General features: G+C 51.3%; 1 protein-coding gene across 2 annotated transcripts; it reads right to left on the bottom strand.

The window, feature by feature from the left end:
• Positions 1–5,942: 5,942 nt before the first annotated feature.
• On the bottom strand, positions 5,943–19,955 carry CNGA2 (cyclic nucleotide gated channel subunit alpha 2). Of its 2 annotated transcripts, none has more exons than XM_061598414.1 (7): positions 19,894–19,955; positions 15,301–15,448; positions 14,520–14,618; positions 13,079–13,246; positions 11,798–11,905; positions 8,534–8,640; positions 5,943–7,512 (listed from the first exon to the last, which is right to left on the bottom strand). In XM_061598414.1, the coding sequence occupies exons 2-7, from the start codon at positions 15,414–15,416 to the stop codon at positions 6,101–6,103; spliced, it is 2,010 nt and encodes a 669-aa protein (XP_061454398.1). In that variant the 5' UTR covers positions 15,417–15,448; positions 19,894–19,955; the 3' UTR covers positions 5,943–6,100. The 2 variants fall into 2 exon arrangements, with proteins under 2 accessions (XP_061454398.1, XP_061454399.1); XM_061598415.1 differs by lacking the exon at positions 19,894–19,955 and adding an exon at positions 16,220–16,233.
• Between the last annotated feature and the right edge of the window lie 399 nt (positions 19,956–20,354).

The following is a 20,354-nucleotide window of genomic DNA, read 5'->3' as shown; positions in this document are numbered from 1 at the left end:
GCGACAATAGCCGTTTTAAGCCTATTGGGGTCTTTGAAATCAAAACCATGTCATCTGCATATAAAAGGATGTTTCTCGAGGTCCCTGCTACAATAGGTGAGTGTGAGGATGGAGCCAGGAGGCAACCCTGCTTAAGACCTTTAAATGTTGGGATTGGGTTTGTCAGATAGCCCTTGTTATTAGTTCTTACTTGGAGCGAGGTGTTAAGATGAAGTTCTTGAAGCAGAATGAGCAGTCTCTTATCTATCTTTAGATTGTTTAATTTTGTCCACAGTCTTGCTCTGTCTACTGAATCAAAAGCATTCTTTAAATCAATGAATGCAGTGTATATTGCTCCATCAGGTCTGTTTGCATATTTTTGTATTAGATGGTGTAAGATCAAAGCTTGATCAAATACCGAACGATTGGGATGGAAACCTGCCTGTTCTGGAGCTAATATATCGTTTTGATCCATCCAAGTTGTCAGCTTAGAATAGAGATGGGCTGTATATAATTTACTAATAGTATTAAGCAGGCTTATTGGCCTGTAGTTAGCCGGATTAGATTGTGGACCTTTCTTATAAATTGGTATAACTATTGCAGCACCCCAGTCCGAAGGTATCTTCATTGAAGTATCAATGTAAGTGAAGAGAGCCGCCAAGATGGGTGCCCACCATTTTGGGTTTGATTTAAAGACCTCCGAAGGGATATTATCAGGTCCGGGGGCTTTATTTGATTTTAGGCACGCTATAAGCTGTAAAATTTCATCTTTGGTTACAGGGGACCAGGAGGGAACCTCATATATGGAGTATTGGTTTTCAGGTGGCATATCAGTGTTGGCTTGATAAAAGCTTAGAAAATAGCTCTCCCAATCTGTGTGAGGAATTACACAGTTTATTTTAGGGCTAGATTTTGGCCAGTGGTGGGCAATTAACCCCCAGAAGACATTAGGGTTTTTCAGTTTGGCAGCCTTTAATATTTGTTGCCATGTGTCAGAAATTTCTGTTTCTTTTTTCTTCCTTATCAGGGTTTTGTATTTCTTTTTAGCTTCACAATATATTTGCAAAGATATCAGAGATCTACTTTTTTCATACCTATGATATAAGTTCACTAGATCTTTGCGCAAATCTCTACATTCCTTGTCGAACCATGATTTGGATTTATTTGCAGCCCCATTAATTTTAACATGAGAATTTTGTTGGATTGTTGTTTGTAAAATTCCCATCAATTTTTGGAAATCTTGAACTGGTTCAGACAAGGGGGTATGAGTTAAGAAGAGTGCCCTTATGTCCTGTAGTTCGGTGGAATTTAGTCTATCTGTTACGGCTTTTTCTATCTTTGGCAGCCATCTGATCTTCCCAGTACGGACATCTACTTTTTCTTACCTAAATACCAGGTAATGGACCAACCAAAAGAGGGAGGCTCTCACCACCCTCACTTGTGGTGTGCTTCACAAACACCTCTGGGTCTCTGCTGCTGGAGGGAGGATGCTGGTCTAACTGGACTGATCTGAGATGGCAATCCTTTACATTCCGAATCTGCCCTTCCAAGCCAGCCAGGAACCAGATCCACCGGAGAAGCAGCAAAGTCATGTGCAGAACTGGCCACCCTGCCCTCTTGTTGCTGGTGAGCCATAAAGCAGATCCACTGTTACCACATCAGGCTGGTCAGAACAGATTTTAGTCATCAAGGTGCTTTCAGGCAACTCAAAATTATCCAGGGCAGCTTAATGAGCAGGCAGATAATGAACATTCTATGCACTAATTGCATCACTTTTCATTAAAACTGAAGGCACCCAGGGAGAACATGCAACACATATACACACAAATTAGGCACCTCTGCAGCTTTGTATAAGGATTCCACTTGCACCAATATTCCTTTTCAGATTACTGACTGGTTTTGTTTTTAAAATATATTAATACCTTTCAGGCTAAAGAATTGCTCCTCCACAAAGCGGAGGCTCTCCTAACAGACTATTTAACTCTAATAATTATTTGGATGGCTACAAGAGACCACTTTCATCTGAGGATTTCAGAATGTTGTGCACATATTAGCTAATTAAACCTTGCAAGCCCCCTTGAAGGCAAGTGAGCAAAATTCACAGCAAGCAGAGAATGAATGAATGAATGAGCTGCAGGGCAGGAACAGGCAGCTGTTTGACCACGTGAAACTGAGCACTTTCACAGCACACCTGTTGGCAAGACCAATAGATCCACTTCCTAAAAAAACATGAAGGGGCTCAGCTAAACCTAATATTGGCCACGCTGGTCAGAGGAGACTAGCTAGGCACCCCCTCCCTTAGTCCTAAGGGTCATGGGTCATTCTACCCCCCACCTGCAGCCGCCAAGCCCTCCTGCATACATTTCTTTGGAATTAGCTAAAAGGGGAGGTCTGGAATGCAAAGGCCTCAGTGCTTGCAAGAGTTATGAAGCCTCCACCCGCCCAACTGGTCCCTCTAGGCTGGCAAAGGAGACACTGCTCCGGAGAGGGAAAGCAGCGGAGGGCCTTCATCCATGGCACCGAGCACGGCGTATCCGCCACAGCATGCAGCTTTCACTGGAACACCTCCCCCTTCTGGCCAGCGCTACAAATCGATCTTATGACCTAGCTTCCAGAACACCCACTGGAAGATGTGGAACTGTGGGCAAGGGTTATAGTTCAGTGGTTAGATCATGCCAAGGGTCCCAGGTTCAACCCCCATGATTGACAGATAGGGCTGGGAAAGGACAGCTGTGTGAAAGCCCGGAGCCCTATGCCCTCGCTCACTCACTCGCTTGCTGTCGCGTACACACACACTCCCTTCAGGCAAGTGTGTTGATCCATAGCTGGGTGTTCTTCTCACAGCTGAGTGCTGTGTTATTTGTTTCTGGCAAGGTTACTATTTCCTCCTCCTTTCCCTGCAGAGAGGAAGTGGTCTGCATCCACCACGATGTGGTCTGGTTGCAGAGTTTGAAATATGGATTAATTAGACCAACCACGAATGGCTTTAGTCAACCCCCACCCTGAAGAGCACTGAGAGTTCAGAAGCAGGAAAGGCAAATTGGCAGCAGCAAAGAGTTCGTGTGGGAAGTATTTACAACCTTCGGTCTGATTCCCTCTGGCTTTGGTGGGTCAGCATCAGAGCCATGTGCCTTGGGAGTAGTGTGGATGCGGGGGGGGGATGCAGGGCTTGGGGCCAAAGTGTCCAGCAACAATGGGGAATCTGGACAATAATCTAGTTGCTGGCTTGCTTTCCTCTGCCAGAAATCAGCGAGTATGTCCTTGTGGCTCGATTTCAGTGCACACACTTCACTTTTGCAAGACAGACTGATGAGGCAAGCCAGTTACTTGCCTACAGGAATTAAAGGGCCCAGATATGTGCAGTGACCTCTCACTGCGTTGTTTGAGTCAGGGGCAGCGGGTGGTCGCTTGGGGCTGTTGTGCCCTTTCAGAACGACCCTGGTCCAAAGATGATCATCTCAAGTGTTTTAGGGTTATATATAGGCAGCATTCTGTTAAAACCAGGAGCAAATCCCGCCAGAGAAAGTGTGGCCAGCGTGGACACGCTGTTCCCGGAAGCACAACGGTTTCCTTTCAGGGAGCTCTCTGAAGGCACCGCAAGGGTTGCTCTGGGGGCTGCAGGGCTGAGGCTAAAGCAGCGCCTGGAGTACTGCTCCCATGGCTGGCTTTGCAGTTTCTCTCATCTCTCCCTCGGAGGCTGACACACACCCCCGAGCCCCTAGAGATGCTTCTGGGTTCTCTGTCCCACCCCCAGCAATGTTGTGCCTCCTTCGCGGGTTCCTCCGGGTTATCACTAACTTGCATTAGCCACGGAAATGCCAGCGCTCATTTCATTAGGTGTTTGTCGGTCTCTGAATTCCAGGCTCGGTAATTCTGAATTGCTCTGGATTCTCTGCAGTAATTGGCTGGTTTAAATGTTGATAATTGCCCCAAAGAGGCTATGGGGCGGGGAGCCGGAATGCGAACGCTTCTGTCTCCGTCGGCGACTGCCCTTTCCAGCGTGGTGCTCCAGGGCACGTTTCCCTAGGACGGCGCGCCTTCACAGATGCGCCCTGCGGTCGCTGGCCATAGTCCTGAAGCGGCTCTCGCTCTTGGGGGTTTCTTTCGGTTAAAAAAAAGGCACCTTCGAAGCCAGCCACCCTCCGTGCACATTACCAATCCCCTTGAGCAGAAGCCAGACTCTTGCATTCTAGCCCACACAAACCCCCTCATTGTGGGCTCAGCGCCGAAGTTTCTCCACGCAGCGAATGAGTCAGATGCCCGGTTTGCCCCCAGGCGGTGAGCAGCCACGATGGGGGCCGGGGGTGGGGGCAGTAGCAACAAAACAGCTGCCATCAGCAAGGGGTGTCATGGGAATCTCCACTGCAGCCACCAGAGTGTGTCAGGGTCCTCTTGTGACCCGTCACCCCAAAGCCTTTTACTCCCCCCCATGTCCCAGGCGCAAAGGGCCTCCGAAACTGCCCCCACCCTCCTTGCCACCGACCCTCCTCGTTTCTATTCAGGGTAGATTCCTCCCTAATGGGACCGACCCTCTGATGGTTGCAGTGGAGATTCCCATGGATCATGTGACCTGGGGGCGCCGCAAGAGGGTCCACAGGAAGTTCGGGGACAGGAGGTCCATTCATTGTTCCTACAGGCTATTGGCAATCCCTCCACCCACTATCACATTGAGAAAGCCAAGCGGAGCCGCCTCCTAGGGACACCCTTGGGGGGGAGAAGAGAAAAGGGTTTGCAGCAGGATAGGAACAGGGGGAAGGCCACCGTGACGCCATCCCTGCCTCGCGGCAAGGGAAGGAACAAAATGACACCAAATGGGTTTCAGCAGGCACATTTATAACTAGCGAGCGACAATGGCACGGGCATTCTGTATAAAAAGTATCAAGGGGGGAGCCCTCCCTCCTGTCAACCGGTCCAGGCACAGCTGGCGCGCAGCTCAATCGGCGCTTCAGACCTTTGACGGTCAGTGGAAAGTCTGCCGCCCGCAATCCCGAGCCCTTCGCTGCGCGTGGATTGGGCCAGCAGAGCAGCTCTTAACAACTTCCACCACAACGGCTTCGTTTTGCAGAGAGAAGAGTCGTTTCTGGCTGGGGGCGCGAAACTGGGCCCGCCAGCTTTGGGCCTCCGCTTGAGAGTTGCACTCGATCCGGCCTGCGCGTCGCGGTTTCACGGAGAGTGAGCCAGGCGGACCTGCAAGCCATTCCATGGCACACAGCGCCCCCTTGTGGCTCACCGTTTGCAGGGGGCGCCAGCGGTCCATGGGGGGGGGAGAGGAAACGTTCGCCGCTGCTCCTCCCCCCCCCCCCGCGTTGCCCCGCTGCCGCTACCGATGTGGGACATTGCCAGGGACACGCACTGCGAGGAACGCTGCAGGGCAATTCTCCTGCTAAGAACTGCATCTCTTGAGCTCTACAGTTCTCACGGAATGAGCCAGTCTTCAAAAACTGAGGGGAAACTCAGCTGGGAGAGACCTTCACACCTTAGCAACGGGTACAAGGTTCACTCACGGCAGAAACTTCATAAACACAGGCTGCAGAACCAGGGCTAAGGAACTGGTGTGGCATTGCAGGAGGGCAGAGATGCAGGCACTCCCCAAGCTACAAAACTGCTAGTCCTCACTAAATAAGGTGCACTCATGCCCCAACACCCACCAACCACACATCCACCCAAGCACACAGATCCCCTTCCTGCCCTGTGGCTTTTCCAATTGGTTTTAGCAACACAGTAAGGGATTGTGCTTTGAAAGGAAGGAGCTATGCTACCAAAGTGGTTGTCCAAATAAGGCCATGAAGAGGCAGACATGCCCATCTTGACAGGGAACTTGCCATTTGATAGGTACGTTCCAGGCAAGCACCTGGGTGAGGCAGCTGGACTTTGGGCTATTTGGGGGTGAGGGTTAGAGGAGGAACACACAACTGAAGGAAAGAAATTGGGCTTTGAGCTTCTCAAAGCAGTTCAAGGGAGGGAAAAGAGGAACAAAGCCAAGTGAGAGAAGCCGGGAGAGGGGAAAAGAGCCAGACGTGGAGCAGCCGCAGTCTGGAGAGACAGAGCGATTGCAAGGCAGTCTTGGTGAGTATCAGACGTAAAGAAATGCTGCCTCAAATCAAGACGGCAGCAACAGGTCTCAAGGTTTGGCTTTCTCGTCGCCCCCCGGTGGGCTGATGGAGCCCACAGAAAAAAAGTCATCCTGGTGGTCTTGCTTCACTTTGGTCTCCAAGGAGGTGATGCGCTGCTTGAGCTTCATCTGTGCAGCATCGTATTCAGCCAAGAGGCGGGAGAACCGGCTGTTCAGCGTCTCCAAGCTGGTCTCCAGCCTGTCCAACTTCTGTCCCACGTCCATCCCTTCTATGCCTTCTGCTGTGGCTGCTTCATCCAACAGACCTTCCTTGGTGAGGATCTCTCGGCCGCGTTCCTCCAGGACTCTCTTGGCCTCTGGATACTCAGTCACTGCTTCCATGAGGTCCTCCTTAGAGAGGCAGAAGAGGTCCGCATAGCCAATGCTCCGTATGTTTGCTGTCCGCCTATTCCCCATTTTGCTTCCTTTAATGTTGAGAATGCTGATCTCCCCAAAGCAGCATCCTGCAGTTAGTAGCGCATACTGGGTCACGCCATCATCTGCCACCACAGCCAGCTTCCCTTCCTTGATAATATACATCTCCTTGCCAATGTCCCCTTTCCGGCAGATATAGTCACCTGGGCTGAAAACCTGGAGGCGGAGCTTGAGCACCAGTTCCACCAAGAGCCCAGCCTCACAGTCCTGGAAGATCCTCACTTTCTTCAGAGTGTCAAGGTGGACGTTGATGGCTATCTCTGCCCGCAGCTTGTCGGGAAGGTTCTTGAGCACCTCCCACTCCTCCACAGTCTTCTTGTTGGTCCAGAGGTAATCAAACCACTTGATGACCTTGGCCTCCATATCCTTGCTCACTTTGCGGAACTGCATATAGTGCTTGACTGCATCGATCTTGGCCTGGAACTCTGCCCTGGTGGCATTCATGTTGGAGATCATGGATCCCACATTTCCCACAATGGTAGCAAAGATGAGGACACCAATCAGGAAGTCAAAGATGACAAAGAGATACTCTTCATCACGCACAGGGGGAGGAGTCTCCCCGATGGTGGTCAAGGTCAGCGTGGACCAGTAGAGGCAATAGATGTACTCCCTTGTCAAATATCCATACTCTGGATCAGATATGTTGGGATAAACCCAGGTGTCCTCTCCAAAGCCAATGGCCTTTGAGATGGCATAGTAAATGCAGGCGTTCCAATGGATGATGACCAAGATATACATCACCAGGTTGCAGATCCTAAATATGTTTGGGTAGCTGGTCCTTGTCTCAGTCCGATCAAAGAACTCAAACATGCGGGAGAAATGCAGCAGCCGGTTGAAGCGCACCTCGGGGCGATGTAAGCCAACGGCAAAATAGGCAAAGTCTGTGGGCAAAATGGAGAGGACGTCCAGCTTGAACTGCATGGTGGCAATGTACTTATCACGCAGCTTCTTGAAGTCTTTGACAAGTAATCCCTGCTCAAGAAAACCTGTCAGGGAAACACAGTGTGAGGCATTAACCCAGTGGTTCTCAACCTTTTTTGCTCCATTCCCCCCTTTCACCATCGTTCAGAATATAATTCCCCCCTTCCCAAGATAGTCTCTCATAGCGTGTTGACGTTTCGCGAGTGACGGTGGTGTTTCTCGTGAGAGAAAAATTTCTTAGTTTATATTATAACAGAATTTCTTGGAGCACTTTCTGGTCTTTAAATAATAATTTAATTTTGCAAATGAAAATAATGCTGCATGTTCAAGAATCGATTTTAATCTGTGACATTCAATAAACTTTATTGAATGTCGCAGATTAAATTAAAAACAAACTACAATTTTACAGATTGTACATAATCTACAGGACATCACACTTTGCTGAATAGTGGTCCCAATTCCCCCCCGGAACCCTAAAATTCCCCCCCGGGGGGGAATTCCCCCCTTGTTGAGAACCCATGCATTAAACCCTCTGCCTTCTGCTGCCATTGCAAACATGGTTGTGTGTTCATTTCCATCCAATCTGCTTGTTCCACACGGCTTGGATTTTACCCACGTCCAGCCTCTTTGTCTGACTACAGCCATGCCGTAGCAGGGGAGGGGGGGAGAGACTCATGGCCCAAAGATACAAAGCAAAACAGACTTGCCATCTTTAGAGGCGGGAGCTAGCAGGGAGGGTAGGGATTGCTGAAAAGGTGCCCCAGCACCAGGTAGCTGGAGGACATAAAATTTGGCATTTTCCCCATTTAGATCATTCATTAGCTCAACATGATATCAAAGCAGAGGCTTTTGCCATGCCTGAATACTAATGCCCAGCTGGGTGATTTCAAGAAAATTATTCAACAGTGAAGGCTGATAAATCTTTCATTGGGGAACTCTTATTCTTCAGAACTGCTGTTAGTAAGATTCACTTTCTCAGGTCCATTTCCTGCCTCAAGAGGGCTAAGCAGGACAAGCGGGGGTCTCTCACCCCCACAGTAATGGGAAGGCTGAGCCAGGCTTCCCCCTGCACGGCTCCCCCCTCACCTGTGTGCAGTCGGATGACAATGTCTGCAATGTAGATGCTGTCTGCGGTGTAGTCTAGAATCAGCCACCAGTGCCAGTACTTTCTTTGGAGGTCGCTGAAGCAGGCTCTGCGGGGAGGGGGGGACAAGAGAGGTCAGAAGGCAGCAGAGGGGAAGGAGGCAGTGATGGGCCCAGCACAGTGAGGAGCCCCCAGACTGCTTCGATCTGACTAAGAGGAAGCAGGGTGGCTATGAGCCATGAGGGGTGCAAACATTATACACACACACACAGCACACCCTTCTGGCTATTTTGCACACCCCTTTGTAAAAGGGTGTAAAACTGTTTGCAAGTGGGCAGGTGTTGTAGAAGGAGGAAGGAGATGTCTTTGTTGCCAAGGCAACTGGGCTGATATTTCCTGCCCTGACCCAGGGCTTGTCATGCTCTGTAGTGAAGCAAGGCAGAACTCAGGTTGGGTACCAGGGAGGCTGAGGGAAGACTGGGTACAGGAAGACTCTGAATGCAGCAGCTCAGATTGTGATTTGCAGCCACAAAACTCCTCTATTGCTTCAGCAGGAAACAAGCTGAGCCTCAGTCTTATAGAAACATTACAGCTGCATCCAGATTGTGAGCCCTGTCCATCCTGGAAGACAGTGCTTTGCATAAAGAGGGCCAGCCCTCTTGCTGCGATGGAGCGGAGGAGTCGCCAGTTGCATTGGGTCCTCCCTGGAGTCTTCCAGGTCTGAGGATGCCAGTGCCATGTCCTCTGGCTGGGAGCATACTGGCCTTGCAGGCTCTTCAGGCAACAATGCTTATGGGGGATGCCCTGTGCACCCTTCCCTTCTGTTCCAGGCTCTGCTGCTTCATCAACCCTGGTCCCTGAAGGGCAGCATTGGGCATACAGAAGCTCAGCTGGGTGCAAAAATCCCATGGGATGCAATGCAGATGCTGGACATCTCCATTTAGGTACTCATCCAGATGTGCCTCTGAGTGCAAATGCCGCCCAGTGGCACTACACACCTTCCTGTGGGATGCATGTCTGAATGTGCAGGTAGTCTCTTCCTATGAGGAAAGACTGAAAGAACTGGGCATGTTTAGCCTGGAGAAGAGAAGACTGAAGGGAGATAGGATAGCACTCTTCAAGTACTTGAAAGGTTGCCACACAGAGGAGGGCCGGGATCTCTTCTCAATCAGCCCAGAGTGCAGGACACAGAATAATGGGCTCAAGTTGCAGGAAGCCAGATTTTGACTGAACATCAGGAAAAGCATCCTAGCTTTCAGAGCGACACAACAATGGAACCAATGGTCTAGGGAGGTGGTGGGCTCTCCAGCACTGGAGGCATTCAAGAGGCAGCTGGATAGGCACCTCTCGGGGATGCTTTAATTTGGATTCCTGCATTGAGCAGGGGGTTGGACTGGATGGCCTTATAGGCCCAACTCTAAGATTCTATGATTCTATGCATACCAAGAGAAGTCTTGCTGGACAGCAAAGGCAGACAACAAAGGAATTGTTATGGAAATATACAGAGAACCTCAGCATCTGAGCTCTGTGTGTGCCAGTGTGTGCATTTACCTAAGTAGAAGGCTTTTACCCTGCATTTTGTTGGAATATGTGGTTCAACTCGAACTGGTGGGTTGGGGCTACATGGGATTTAAAAAGGGTAGACAGAGAGAAGACCTCCTGATTGCTAGGCTATACCTATCCTTTGATCTCCTGCTGACTCTCCCTTCCTGTTAGACTGATATTCTCAGGATGGCTTCTTCTTTGTTCTCTTGAGAGGAAGAGCAAACATCTTCTCTTTGTCTCTCCCTCTCCTCCCAGCGTGAGGGCAAACTCTAGGCTTGGTGTTTGCATCTCCAACTTAGCTAGTTAGCTAGATGTAGAACTCTTTCCTATCAAGTATGTATTTCCAGAATAAAGTAGTTATTTCTTATTTTGAAGCTTAAAGTCTCAGTCTGACTAATTCCAGGGAAGGTGTAATCTTTAGCAAGTATTCAAACACACAAAGCTCACTCAGATGCTCTCTAATTTTGCTACTGTGCAACACATTTGGATCACTGAGACTTAAGACTTAGTAAAACAAGAAAAGCTACTTTATTTATAGAAATAGATAGCAAATGGGAAAGGCATACCTAGTACTAAGTTGGAGGTGCAATGCCCAGGCATGGGTCTCACCCTCATGGCTCAGGAGAGAGAGAGCAGAGACAAAGACGTTTCCTCTCTCCTTGAAGAAGAGAAGAAACAAAGGGCAGAAGGAGGAGGGGCAGATAAGCTTCCCTGAGCATATCAGTTTACAAGGGAAGGAAGTCAGGCAGAGAAGAGCACCGGTAAAGGTAGGCAAGCCTTGCCAGCTGGAGGATCCTCACTCCATCTTCCTTCTGGGATACACACAAAAGAACCCAAACAGGAGTTGCTCTTGCCCCACTTCCAACAGGGATCAGGCTCTGAGCATTACTCCACACTTACTTTGGCCACAGCAATGTTTTCCCTCTCTCCCACCCCAGTTGCAGCAAGTTGAACAAGCATGAAAAAATGTGAAAAAGCATATGGTAGGGATTTCTCATGAACATTTCTCCTACACTCTCAACATCAACTTTTGCAAAAGAAATTAAAAATCCTGCAAATGCTGCCTTTTTGTGAAACTTGTTCACAATCCTGCTTGTGTTCTTCCCACATTTTAGATGAAAATCCTGCACACAACTAATACTGACAGTGCAGGGTATAGGCAGGCAGAAGTCTGCTACACCCTGCTGGATCTGTGCTGGAAGTGAGATGTTCCCCTTTTTATACTTCTGCACCTTGAGAAAGAGCAGGTGGAGGCTTCCCACCTGGGAGGAAGGCAGCAGAAGACCCAGCCATCTTCCTCACCAGAGATCACTGGAAGCAGCTGGCGGACAAACAGATGGCCCCACCCTTTGCCAGTCTTGCAGCCAACACAGAGAGAGACAGAGAGAGAGAGTAAAGAGATAAGCTTTAGATTAAATGTGCTGCATGTGCTATATACTAGCTCCTGCAGTAAGTCAACCCCACAATCCCTGGAACGCCAGCAAATTACTGTAACCCCCAGCTACCTTAAAGGAGAGGGGATCTGGGGAGTACCTGGCCAGAGAACAGGTTGTGGGGGAGGGGGAGGAAGAGAGAGGGCGCAAGGACTCATGTCATGCTCTGTGGATCATTCCTCTGGACGGAACCTGCACACACATCCCCTCTTCGGTCAGGCTCCGCCACATGCCCAAGAAGGTCCGTTTCCCAAGATGGCATTCTCAGCAACAAGGCCTCTAACTCACCGGGCTACCAACATGCACCAGTTATACAGAACAGGCACTGCAATGACCAGAAGCCAGCGATAGTACCAGTCCCCTGCAGGATTCACCACAAAGACTTTCCATTTCTTCCTGTGAACAGAAGCCTTCAGTCATTTGGCGTAAAGGGGAGACAAGGGGAGGTGGTAGAGAAGGATATGGCCTGTGATTCTAAAATTCCCAGTTGAAATCTCAGCTCAGACATGAATTAACAGGATGGGGGGGGGAGCTGATCTGGAGTATGTGAGGTGAAAGGGTTAAGTATTGATGTACACACACTACCACTTCTCTACAGAAATGCCCTCCCTAAAATGTTTTGCTTTTATAAAACAGGGCAGAGGCTTCGAGGCATTGGCACACAACAGCCCTCAGACCCCTCAGGGCTGGCAGGAGGCAAAAGCACACTGGCCAGGTGGTCTGCTCCAGGGGCTGGGAGACAAGCCCCCGCAGACTCATCCCCTGGGGTTACTGCCATGGGGCCTCTTCCTTCCAAGAGTATGATCAGGATCAGCCCTCCTGGTGCTGAAGAATTTCAGGCCTTCCAGGCTGCCCAGAGAGAGCTCTGCTCTGCTCTGCTCTCCACCCCAGGAGTCCCAGCCCCTGAATCCCATCCAGAAGGGCCTGATCCGGAGTATCTTGGGCCTTCTGGGCAGAGCACAGGAGGGGCATGGAGTGGGCAGGTGGCTGGACTCACAAGGCATTGGATGGGAGGCTTTCCACCATAATGAGAAGGCAGAAGGCGGTGGTGGAGGCGGGTGGTGGATTCTGCCCCATTGCAGAGGTGCCAGATGAAGGCAGAAAGCCTTCCTGGCATTCCTCAAATGCTTTCAGAACATGGGCATTACTCTTTTTACCATGTGGGATGCGGGAGGGGAGAGGGGGAAAAATGCCCCTGCCTGCTTATCCCTGTCCTCGGCTGTGGGGAGCAAGCAATCTCAGCACACACCCAGCCTGAATGCTCTTGCCTGCTCCTGTGGAAAATGCCTCGCCAGCCCAGAACCATCTCTGGTGATCAGCAAGGTCCTCTGAACTTCCAAATGCCAAAGACGCAGGCCCTGAGCCCCGCTCTCTCTCCGCAGAGGCCAACCTTTCTCCTTGCTCAAATCACCAGGCTAATGGCGGGGCCCAGCCCTTCCCAGGAAGCCTGCCCCTGTTTCCATCCAAGCAGAGCAGGCAAGCGCACAATGTGCCAAGGAGGCCCGGCAGTGCACTGGGCCTCTCCACAGCCACTCCAGCCGGCTGGTAGGAAGGAGGAGCAAGGCTCACCTTTTCCTTTTCTCCTGATCTTCAAGGCCGTCTCCCCCAGCTGTGGCTGCTGCCAGGGTCTTCACGTCTGGCCCTCGGAAGCGCTCCAGGAATGAGTCTGGCCGCTCTTCCTCTTCTTTCAGGCCTTTATTTGCCCAGCCCCGGAGGACCATCACTAGCCGCGCTATCCTGGCAAGGAAGAAGCAGGGAGGAATGGCTTAGGCTTATATAGCACAGTGGGGAGGACAGCCTGGCTGGAAGTCCAGAGACTGCGAGTTCAAATCCCCGCTCATGTCTCCTGGGTGTCAAGGGCCAGCTAAAGATCACCCCCACAGGGAGTGGCTCAGAGGTTATGTGCCCTGCCACCTGTGCAGCCGTGGGCAAGCTGCATAGTCCCAAGGAGCCCAGTTGCCCCTCAGCTGGCAGTTGTGGACAAGGAAAGGGCTGGCTTGTGCAGCTGTGGCATGCTGAGCAGGTCCTAGCCAGCTGGGGAGAACTAGCCTCAGAGGGAGGCAATGGTAAACCCCCTCTGAATACCGCTTACCATGAAAACCCTATTCATAGGGTAGCCATAACTCGGGATCGACTTGAAGGCAGTCCATTTCCATTTAGCAAATGTGGGGGGAGGGGAAAGAGCACCATCCATTTGCAGGGGGGGCGGCTTTCTCACATTTGCCCTGGACTGGACAAGTGTATCTTGGTTTTCCCCCTTACCTCTGCCCGCTCTCATGAAAAGGAAGCCCGTGCATGCCAAGACCTCCCTGTTTGTGAGGTGTATTCAGCTTCCGCCCACTCAGCTTGTCCCTCTAGGCTGGCACATCCACAACGCCTTCAGAGAGTTAAACAGCAGAGGCCTCTTCACCCTCTGAGCCCCACCCACCCCGGCAGTCACAGCACGCAGCCAACTTCTGGGCCAGGACGAGCAGCACTGGGTGGCGTGGACTTGGAGGAAGGGCTGTAGATCACTGGGTAGTGCCCCTGTGTTGCGCACAGAAGGTCCCAGGTCCAGTCCCTACTGACATCTCCATGTACAGCTGGGAAAGGATATCCGTCTGAACCACTGGAGAGCCCCTGTGAGCTAGACATGCCGATGCTCTGACTCAGTAGCGGGCAGCCTCCTCAGCGCTTAAGTATTAAGACTTTAGCTCAGGTAAGGAGAGCCAGTCAAAACAATGTCACCATCCCCAACGGAACTGCGGGCAGAGGGAAGAACTGCAGCTCTTTCCAGTGACCAGCCCCAGCTGACCCCATCGCCCCCCCTCCCAGGGAAAGAAGCTGCAGCAGTTCCAAGGCTCCAGCCTGGGGGAAGGCTGCTGTTTCTCAGGCCACAGGATGGGATCCTGCCACACTCTCCAGCTCCAGGCAGAGAGGGCTCTCCCGCATAAGGCCTGAGGTGATGCTGCTTCACCTTGGCAGTGCTCCTCGGCCCCTCAAGAAGTGATGGCTAAAGCCACACAAATACCTGGAGAGGCCCCCTTTCTTGTGGGATTTCTCATCCACATCGTCCAAAGCAGCCACACGTTGCAGCTCTGAGGAAGTGTCATCACCACGCGAAGGAACTCTGCAGAGGAAACCACAGAGGAGGTGACCCTTGGCTGCCACCACTGAGCACCCTCTCCTAGGAGGGGTCTGCCCCTCTCACTGCCTCCGCCTCCTCTGTCCCCTCCTCGTCAAAACAAGACATCAGCCTCAGTCCCAATCCGGAGGTGTTGTGACCCCATATCGCTCAGAGGACCTGCTGGCCCCCAGGGAGATGAAGCAAGGATTCTCTCTTCTCACCTCTCCCAGACAAGTCCATCTCTTGGTTGGGAAATTGGGGAGAACCCCTTTGAGGGGAGGGAGAGGGTCCAAAAGGACCGCTCTTGCTTCTGCTTCAAAGGGCCCAGCTGAAGTGGGTGCTGAACAGAACGGTGATCAGACTCAGCATCGGACCCTCAAAAGTGGGGCCAAGGTGTGCTTCCTACTAAAACACAGAAGCTCCCTCTGGGGTTCCAGGGCCTCCAGTCTCATCATAAACGACTGTTTTCTCTACACCCTGAACTCCCCCCCACAGGGCTCAGCAGGGATCCCCTGCCCTCGCACATATGCTGCTCCATATTCAGTTAATTGTATGCTAGGCAATAGCTAATTGTTGAAGACTGGTGGGAGCAAAGAGTGTTTCTGAGCATGTTTAAAGAACCTTTCCCTCATCCTCTGGCAAGCCAGGCAGCCCTTCCAGCAAACCACAAAGCCCTGTGAGTCACCTGCTGTGGCTGCTGAGCTCAGTGTGTTCTGGGTCACTATCGGTGGCAGTTTTCACAGGTGCCTGGGACTGGTGGTTGGCAGGGGAAGCCTTCATGCCATTGCTCTTCTCCATCATCCTCCATGCACAGCCGCGGCAGCAAGAGGAACCTGCTCCAGAAGACACAGAAAAGATGAAATGCCCAGGAAAGAATCCTGAGAGCCTCAGGACCTCCTCCTCCTCCTCCTCATGTGCCTGTCTGCCTGGTGGGTGCTCTCCTCTTCAGACCTAAGCCATTCCCCGCCCCCTATTCCCAAATAAACTTTTCTGGCCCCTAAAGCCCCACTGAATTTGATGGCAACAGCAGCAAAAAGGAAAAATGAAGCAGACAGCTGAGCTGAGTGGTTGAGAGGTCACTTGAGGAGCAGGGTGAGCCGAATCCCCTCCTCAGCGACTCTGCTCAGGGAAGGGTCAGGCTCAGTGGTTGAGCATCCACTCTGCATGCAGAAGGTCCCATGTTCAGCCCCAAATGGCTGCTCCAAGGGGGCTGGGAATGTCCCCCGCATGAACACCGAGGGAGCTCCTGCCAGTCGCCATAGACAGTACGGAGCTACAAGCACCCCAGTATAAGGCGGCATCCATTGCTTCTGTCGGCTTCTCCCAATAACCAGTTCAAAAGGTGGCAAGGCAACTTTTGAACTGATCACAGGGGCTCAGCCTACAGGCAACCAGCAGCTCCCTCGACCTGCACACCTGTGGCCCAGCTAGCACACCCTCGAAGCCAGAGAAATACTCAGTCCATATGCAGATAGGCCAGTGCGGACTGGGCACTTTGTGGGATAGCCAGAAAAACAACAAGCAGATCCTCCCACGCCCAGTCTCACAGCAAGAGCACAAACACTTACATATCTAAGCAAAGTTGAGGAAGAATAGCTTCCTACCAGTAAAAGGCCAAGGCTGGATGGGTCAGTACTGGCCTCAGCCTGTGTGCTTCCACCTTTTATACTCTCATTATCATGCCAGACATTATTATTCATTAATACTAAACATGCTAACTTGATTGGCTGAGCAATTTCTCTTCCCCTCATAAATCCACCCTATTACTGACAATGACATTAGTTGCTTATCACATACTTTCTGACCAAAAACCCCTTTGCATCAGTCTGTAAGTTCCCCCTTTTGACCACAATGTCACAATGTCTCTGTCACCTCCGTAACTCTCATTCTAGTAATGTTTCCTGCTTAGGCTTATTCTTGCTCCAGAAGATTGAACAAACAACTTGAAATGTAGGTTGAACCATATTGGGAGGCCTCTATAGTTCTCCAGCATATTTTCCTATGCTTACGCAAGCTCATTATCCTATATTACTGCTGGGCATACATTCTATGTGGATATAGGTGTGCTGATAGATGCCACATCTGCTGCATGTTTCCTACTCCCCCCCCAAAAAAAAATTAAGTTTAAAACCCTAGCAGTTTGCTAATGCTAGATGCCTCTGAGCCAAGATAGGCTGGAGTTGTTGATTTCCAAAGAAAGCAAAGCTCAATAGAGGACATAATGGAAGCCTGGAGGGAGAATATACCAGTGGGATAAACCAGTGGGATATAAACTATATTGGAGGGACGAGGAAGGGAGTACTGGAGGTGGAGTCATTCTATATATCAGAGAGGACATAAGAGTCCAACAAGCTAGAAATCCTGAAAGGGTCAGGCTCCTCCACAGAAGCATGATGGGTGGTGATACTGGACCCCAAAAGTAATTTCAAAAGTAAAGAATTCAAGGAGCACATCACTAAGACCCAGCAAAAACAAAAATGTAAATATGTTAGAAGCAGTAAATAGGGTAGGGAGGTGGTTGGACCTTTAGACAATAAGGGAACCAAAGGTATAATGTACTAAAGGAGATTGCAGAGAAGCTGGATGAATTCTTTGCATCGTCTTCACTGGGGAAAATGTGAAGCAGATCCCTCAGAAAGGGAGTATGAGGAACTGAGCATGTAGTGATGACAAGAGATAAAGTTCTAAGCCTCGTCAACAAATTAAACATGGACAAATCACCAGGTCCAGATGGCACCCTCCTTAGAGCTTTTAAAGAACTCAAATATGAAATTTCTGATCATCTAACAAAAATATGCAACTTGGGGCTTTTTAGTTTAGAAAAAAGTAAGTGGGACCAATACAGAGATGTGAAAATTATGCATGGTGTGGGGAAAGTGACTAGAGAGAGGTTTTTTCTCCCTCTCTCATAATTCTAGAACCCCAAGGGATCATCAAATGAAGCTGGATGTTGGAAGATTCAGGGCACACAGTGCATAGCTAAAGTATGGAATTTGCTGCCAGAAGATGTCGTAACAGCCATCAGCTTGGATGATTTTAACTAATTCATGGAGGATGAGGTTATCAATGGCTAGTAGGCCACAATGACTGTGTCGTACCTCCAGTGCTGGGGGCAGAGACTGGGAGTCACAACTGGGCTGAACACAGAGCAGGTCCTGCTTGTGGCTTCCCATTGGGCTATCTGGTTGGCCACTGTGAGAACAGGACACTGGACTAGATGGGCCCCTTTTGGCCTGATCCAGCAGCCAGGTTCTTCTCATGTTCTTATCAGTTCTTATCGGAGGACAGTCTGTGCCTGTGCATACATGCAAAGGTGTCAGGTGGCTGCATCCACTATTGGTGTGCATCCCCCAAAAGGCTGGCTGGGGGAGAATGCAGCCCTCAGGCCACAAGAGTTTAGCCATCCCTCACTTCAGCAGTGAGACTCCTCGGTCTTGAGGTGCATTGCTGAAAGGTGATCGGCAGCTTCATGGCCTTCCTTCCACCCTAGAATTCAAGGTGGCCTCCACAGAGTTTGTGGTTAGTCTGACCAAACCTGGTCCTGCTTAGCTTCAGGGAGGTTAGTGCATCCTGTGCCTTCAGACTATGCCCAGTGGGCAGTGAGGGGTGGCTTGGGAGTAACAGATCAAAAATCCCCAGGTAGCTGAGAATCACGAAAGGCAGCCCCCACTCAGCCCTTTCCACCTTGCAACCTGGCCTCCAACCTCCAGGGCACCTTCCACCCCCTGGGGACACGCCATTGCCCACATCTGCACCACCAGGCACTTCCACTGCACCTCCAGCACACAAAGGCAGGAGCCCTCCTGCCATGATTTGCTTTCTGGCTCTGCCCAGGAGCTGCAGGAAACCCATGGAAAGATCCTTTGTCATGGTGTAGAGAGTCCTCACAGCCTTGCCACAGGTAAACTTGACAAATCAGCCACAGTTAGTGACTTGCGCCCCCTTAACATATTCCTTCCAGTAATTAAGGAGATGTCAGCTATGAGGCTTCAAGAAGTAATTTGGAGCTAAGGCTGTGTAGTCCCAAATCGGCCACCTGCTTCTGGTGGCCAAATCTCTGCTTTCCATTTTCAGCTTCCCAGCAATATTATGGAGATGTGATTCATCTACCTTCCAGGGCTGTATAATGAAGAGAAATGATAACTTCATCTTAAAATGTCAGTTTGTCACTGTTTCTAAATGGTACAAATCTGAATTCACTGGATAAATGTGCAAAAGCTAATTAAAATTTGAATTATACACTGTACAGGAGAACGGGTCTCTTTCTCCACTCTTTGAATCCCTTTCCACGCCCCTTTTCTCTCTGTCCCCTCTCCCTTGTGGGCCCTCCGTGTTATGATTCAAGGCTTCTCCCAGAGGCTTTCATCTTTGTCACTGTTGTCAAGGCAACAGCATCAGCATCAAGCCCTTCCCTAACAACAGGTGTGAGAGGCCTTCCCCGCCGCCACCACCACCACCACCCCCCCCCCGGTCGGTCCACAGCAGTAACCAGAGCCCTGGCAGTAGGGAGGGGGGCACTGGGGAACAAGCGCTGTTCCTTCCAGAGCAAGAAGGAGAGAGGCAGAGATGGCAAGTGTCGGGTAGCCAAGAGAGCCAGGATCCCCAACCCTAGGGCCTGAAGTGGGGCTTCTGATGGATTGCTTCAGGGCAGCCACGAAGAGGTGGCCACAATGATGAACGGGTAAATTTCTTGCAAGTGTTTAAGCCCCGCTCACTGACTCCGTTGGTTTAGTGTTGAACTGATTTCAAAAAATGTAATAATCAAATCCCAGGGCAGTGCGCTTGTCAGTCGTGTGTGTTGCACAACTTGTGTCTCGCTTTGCATCACAAACGCAAATCGCTGTCTGAACACTGGCCCTGGGGGCGGCGGTTGCCGACCCCAGTGGCAGGTACACAACATGTGAGCAGGCCATCCCAGCGGCTCGAGAGAAGCAACTGCGCCGCTGCCGCCCGCCCTCGCGGGAGGTGCTGGGCCTCGTTCACCCCAGGGCCCTCCCTATCGCAGCCCCCCGGATCCTGAGACCACCAAGCCCCTCTAACCCCTTTCGCAGCATTTTGCCTCGCGCAAACCCTGGAAGCCAGACTGACAGGGTGGGCGCATTAAGTAGTCCGCGTCAATCCCAGATTTGGGCTCCTGCGGGAGGCAAAAGGCACTTCCGCCTCCTCACTTGCTCCAGTCCCTTCCAAAGGCAACGGGGGGGAGAGGTCGGGTTGGGGGGAGAGGCGGACGGCAGGCCGGAACCAGAGAGGAATGCAGAACCTAGTGAACACCCCTCACCTTCCGAAGGCCAGATCTCTGAGGGCCCCCGGCGCACTTCACCCGCGGCCACCCAGGCGGCGCCTCCTACGAGCTTCCCCCAAACGCTGGGGGAGGGGCGGCGCTGGTTGAGCCCCGCTGAACGATTCCTGCCCTTGTGGGAGGCTTAAGTGGCCCCTCTGGCAATCAGCAGGGCCGGAGGCGGAGAGTCAAGAAGAACTCCCCCCCACCTCCGCTGCACACACGCACAAGGTCAGCTCTGGCCATGTGTCATGGGGGGGGGCGCAGCCAGACCCAGGTGGCCCTGTGGGGGGAGACCCCGAGGAGGGGGCCTCAGCAGGGGGCAAAGGCGTAGGCCCAGCACTAGCCAGGTGGCGGGGGGGGGCAAGGCAGCTACTCGGGGGGTGTCAATCAGGAGCTTCCTGTGACGGGCAAGAACATTCCGGGGCAGTTGGAGATTCCGTTGGGGGGGAGGGGAGAGT

The sequence above is a fragment of the Rhineura floridana genome, chromosome 16, assembly GCF_030035675.1.
Source record: "Rhineura floridana isolate rRhiFlo1 chromosome 16, rRhiFlo1.hap2, whole genome shotgun sequence".
NCBI classification, from domain to species: Eukaryota; Metazoa; Chordata; class Lepidosauria; order Squamata; family Rhineuridae; genus Rhineura; species Rhineura floridana.
The sequence above is the reverse complement of the archived record's forward strand: the minus strand, read 5'-3'. Positions and strand labels throughout refer to the sequence as shown.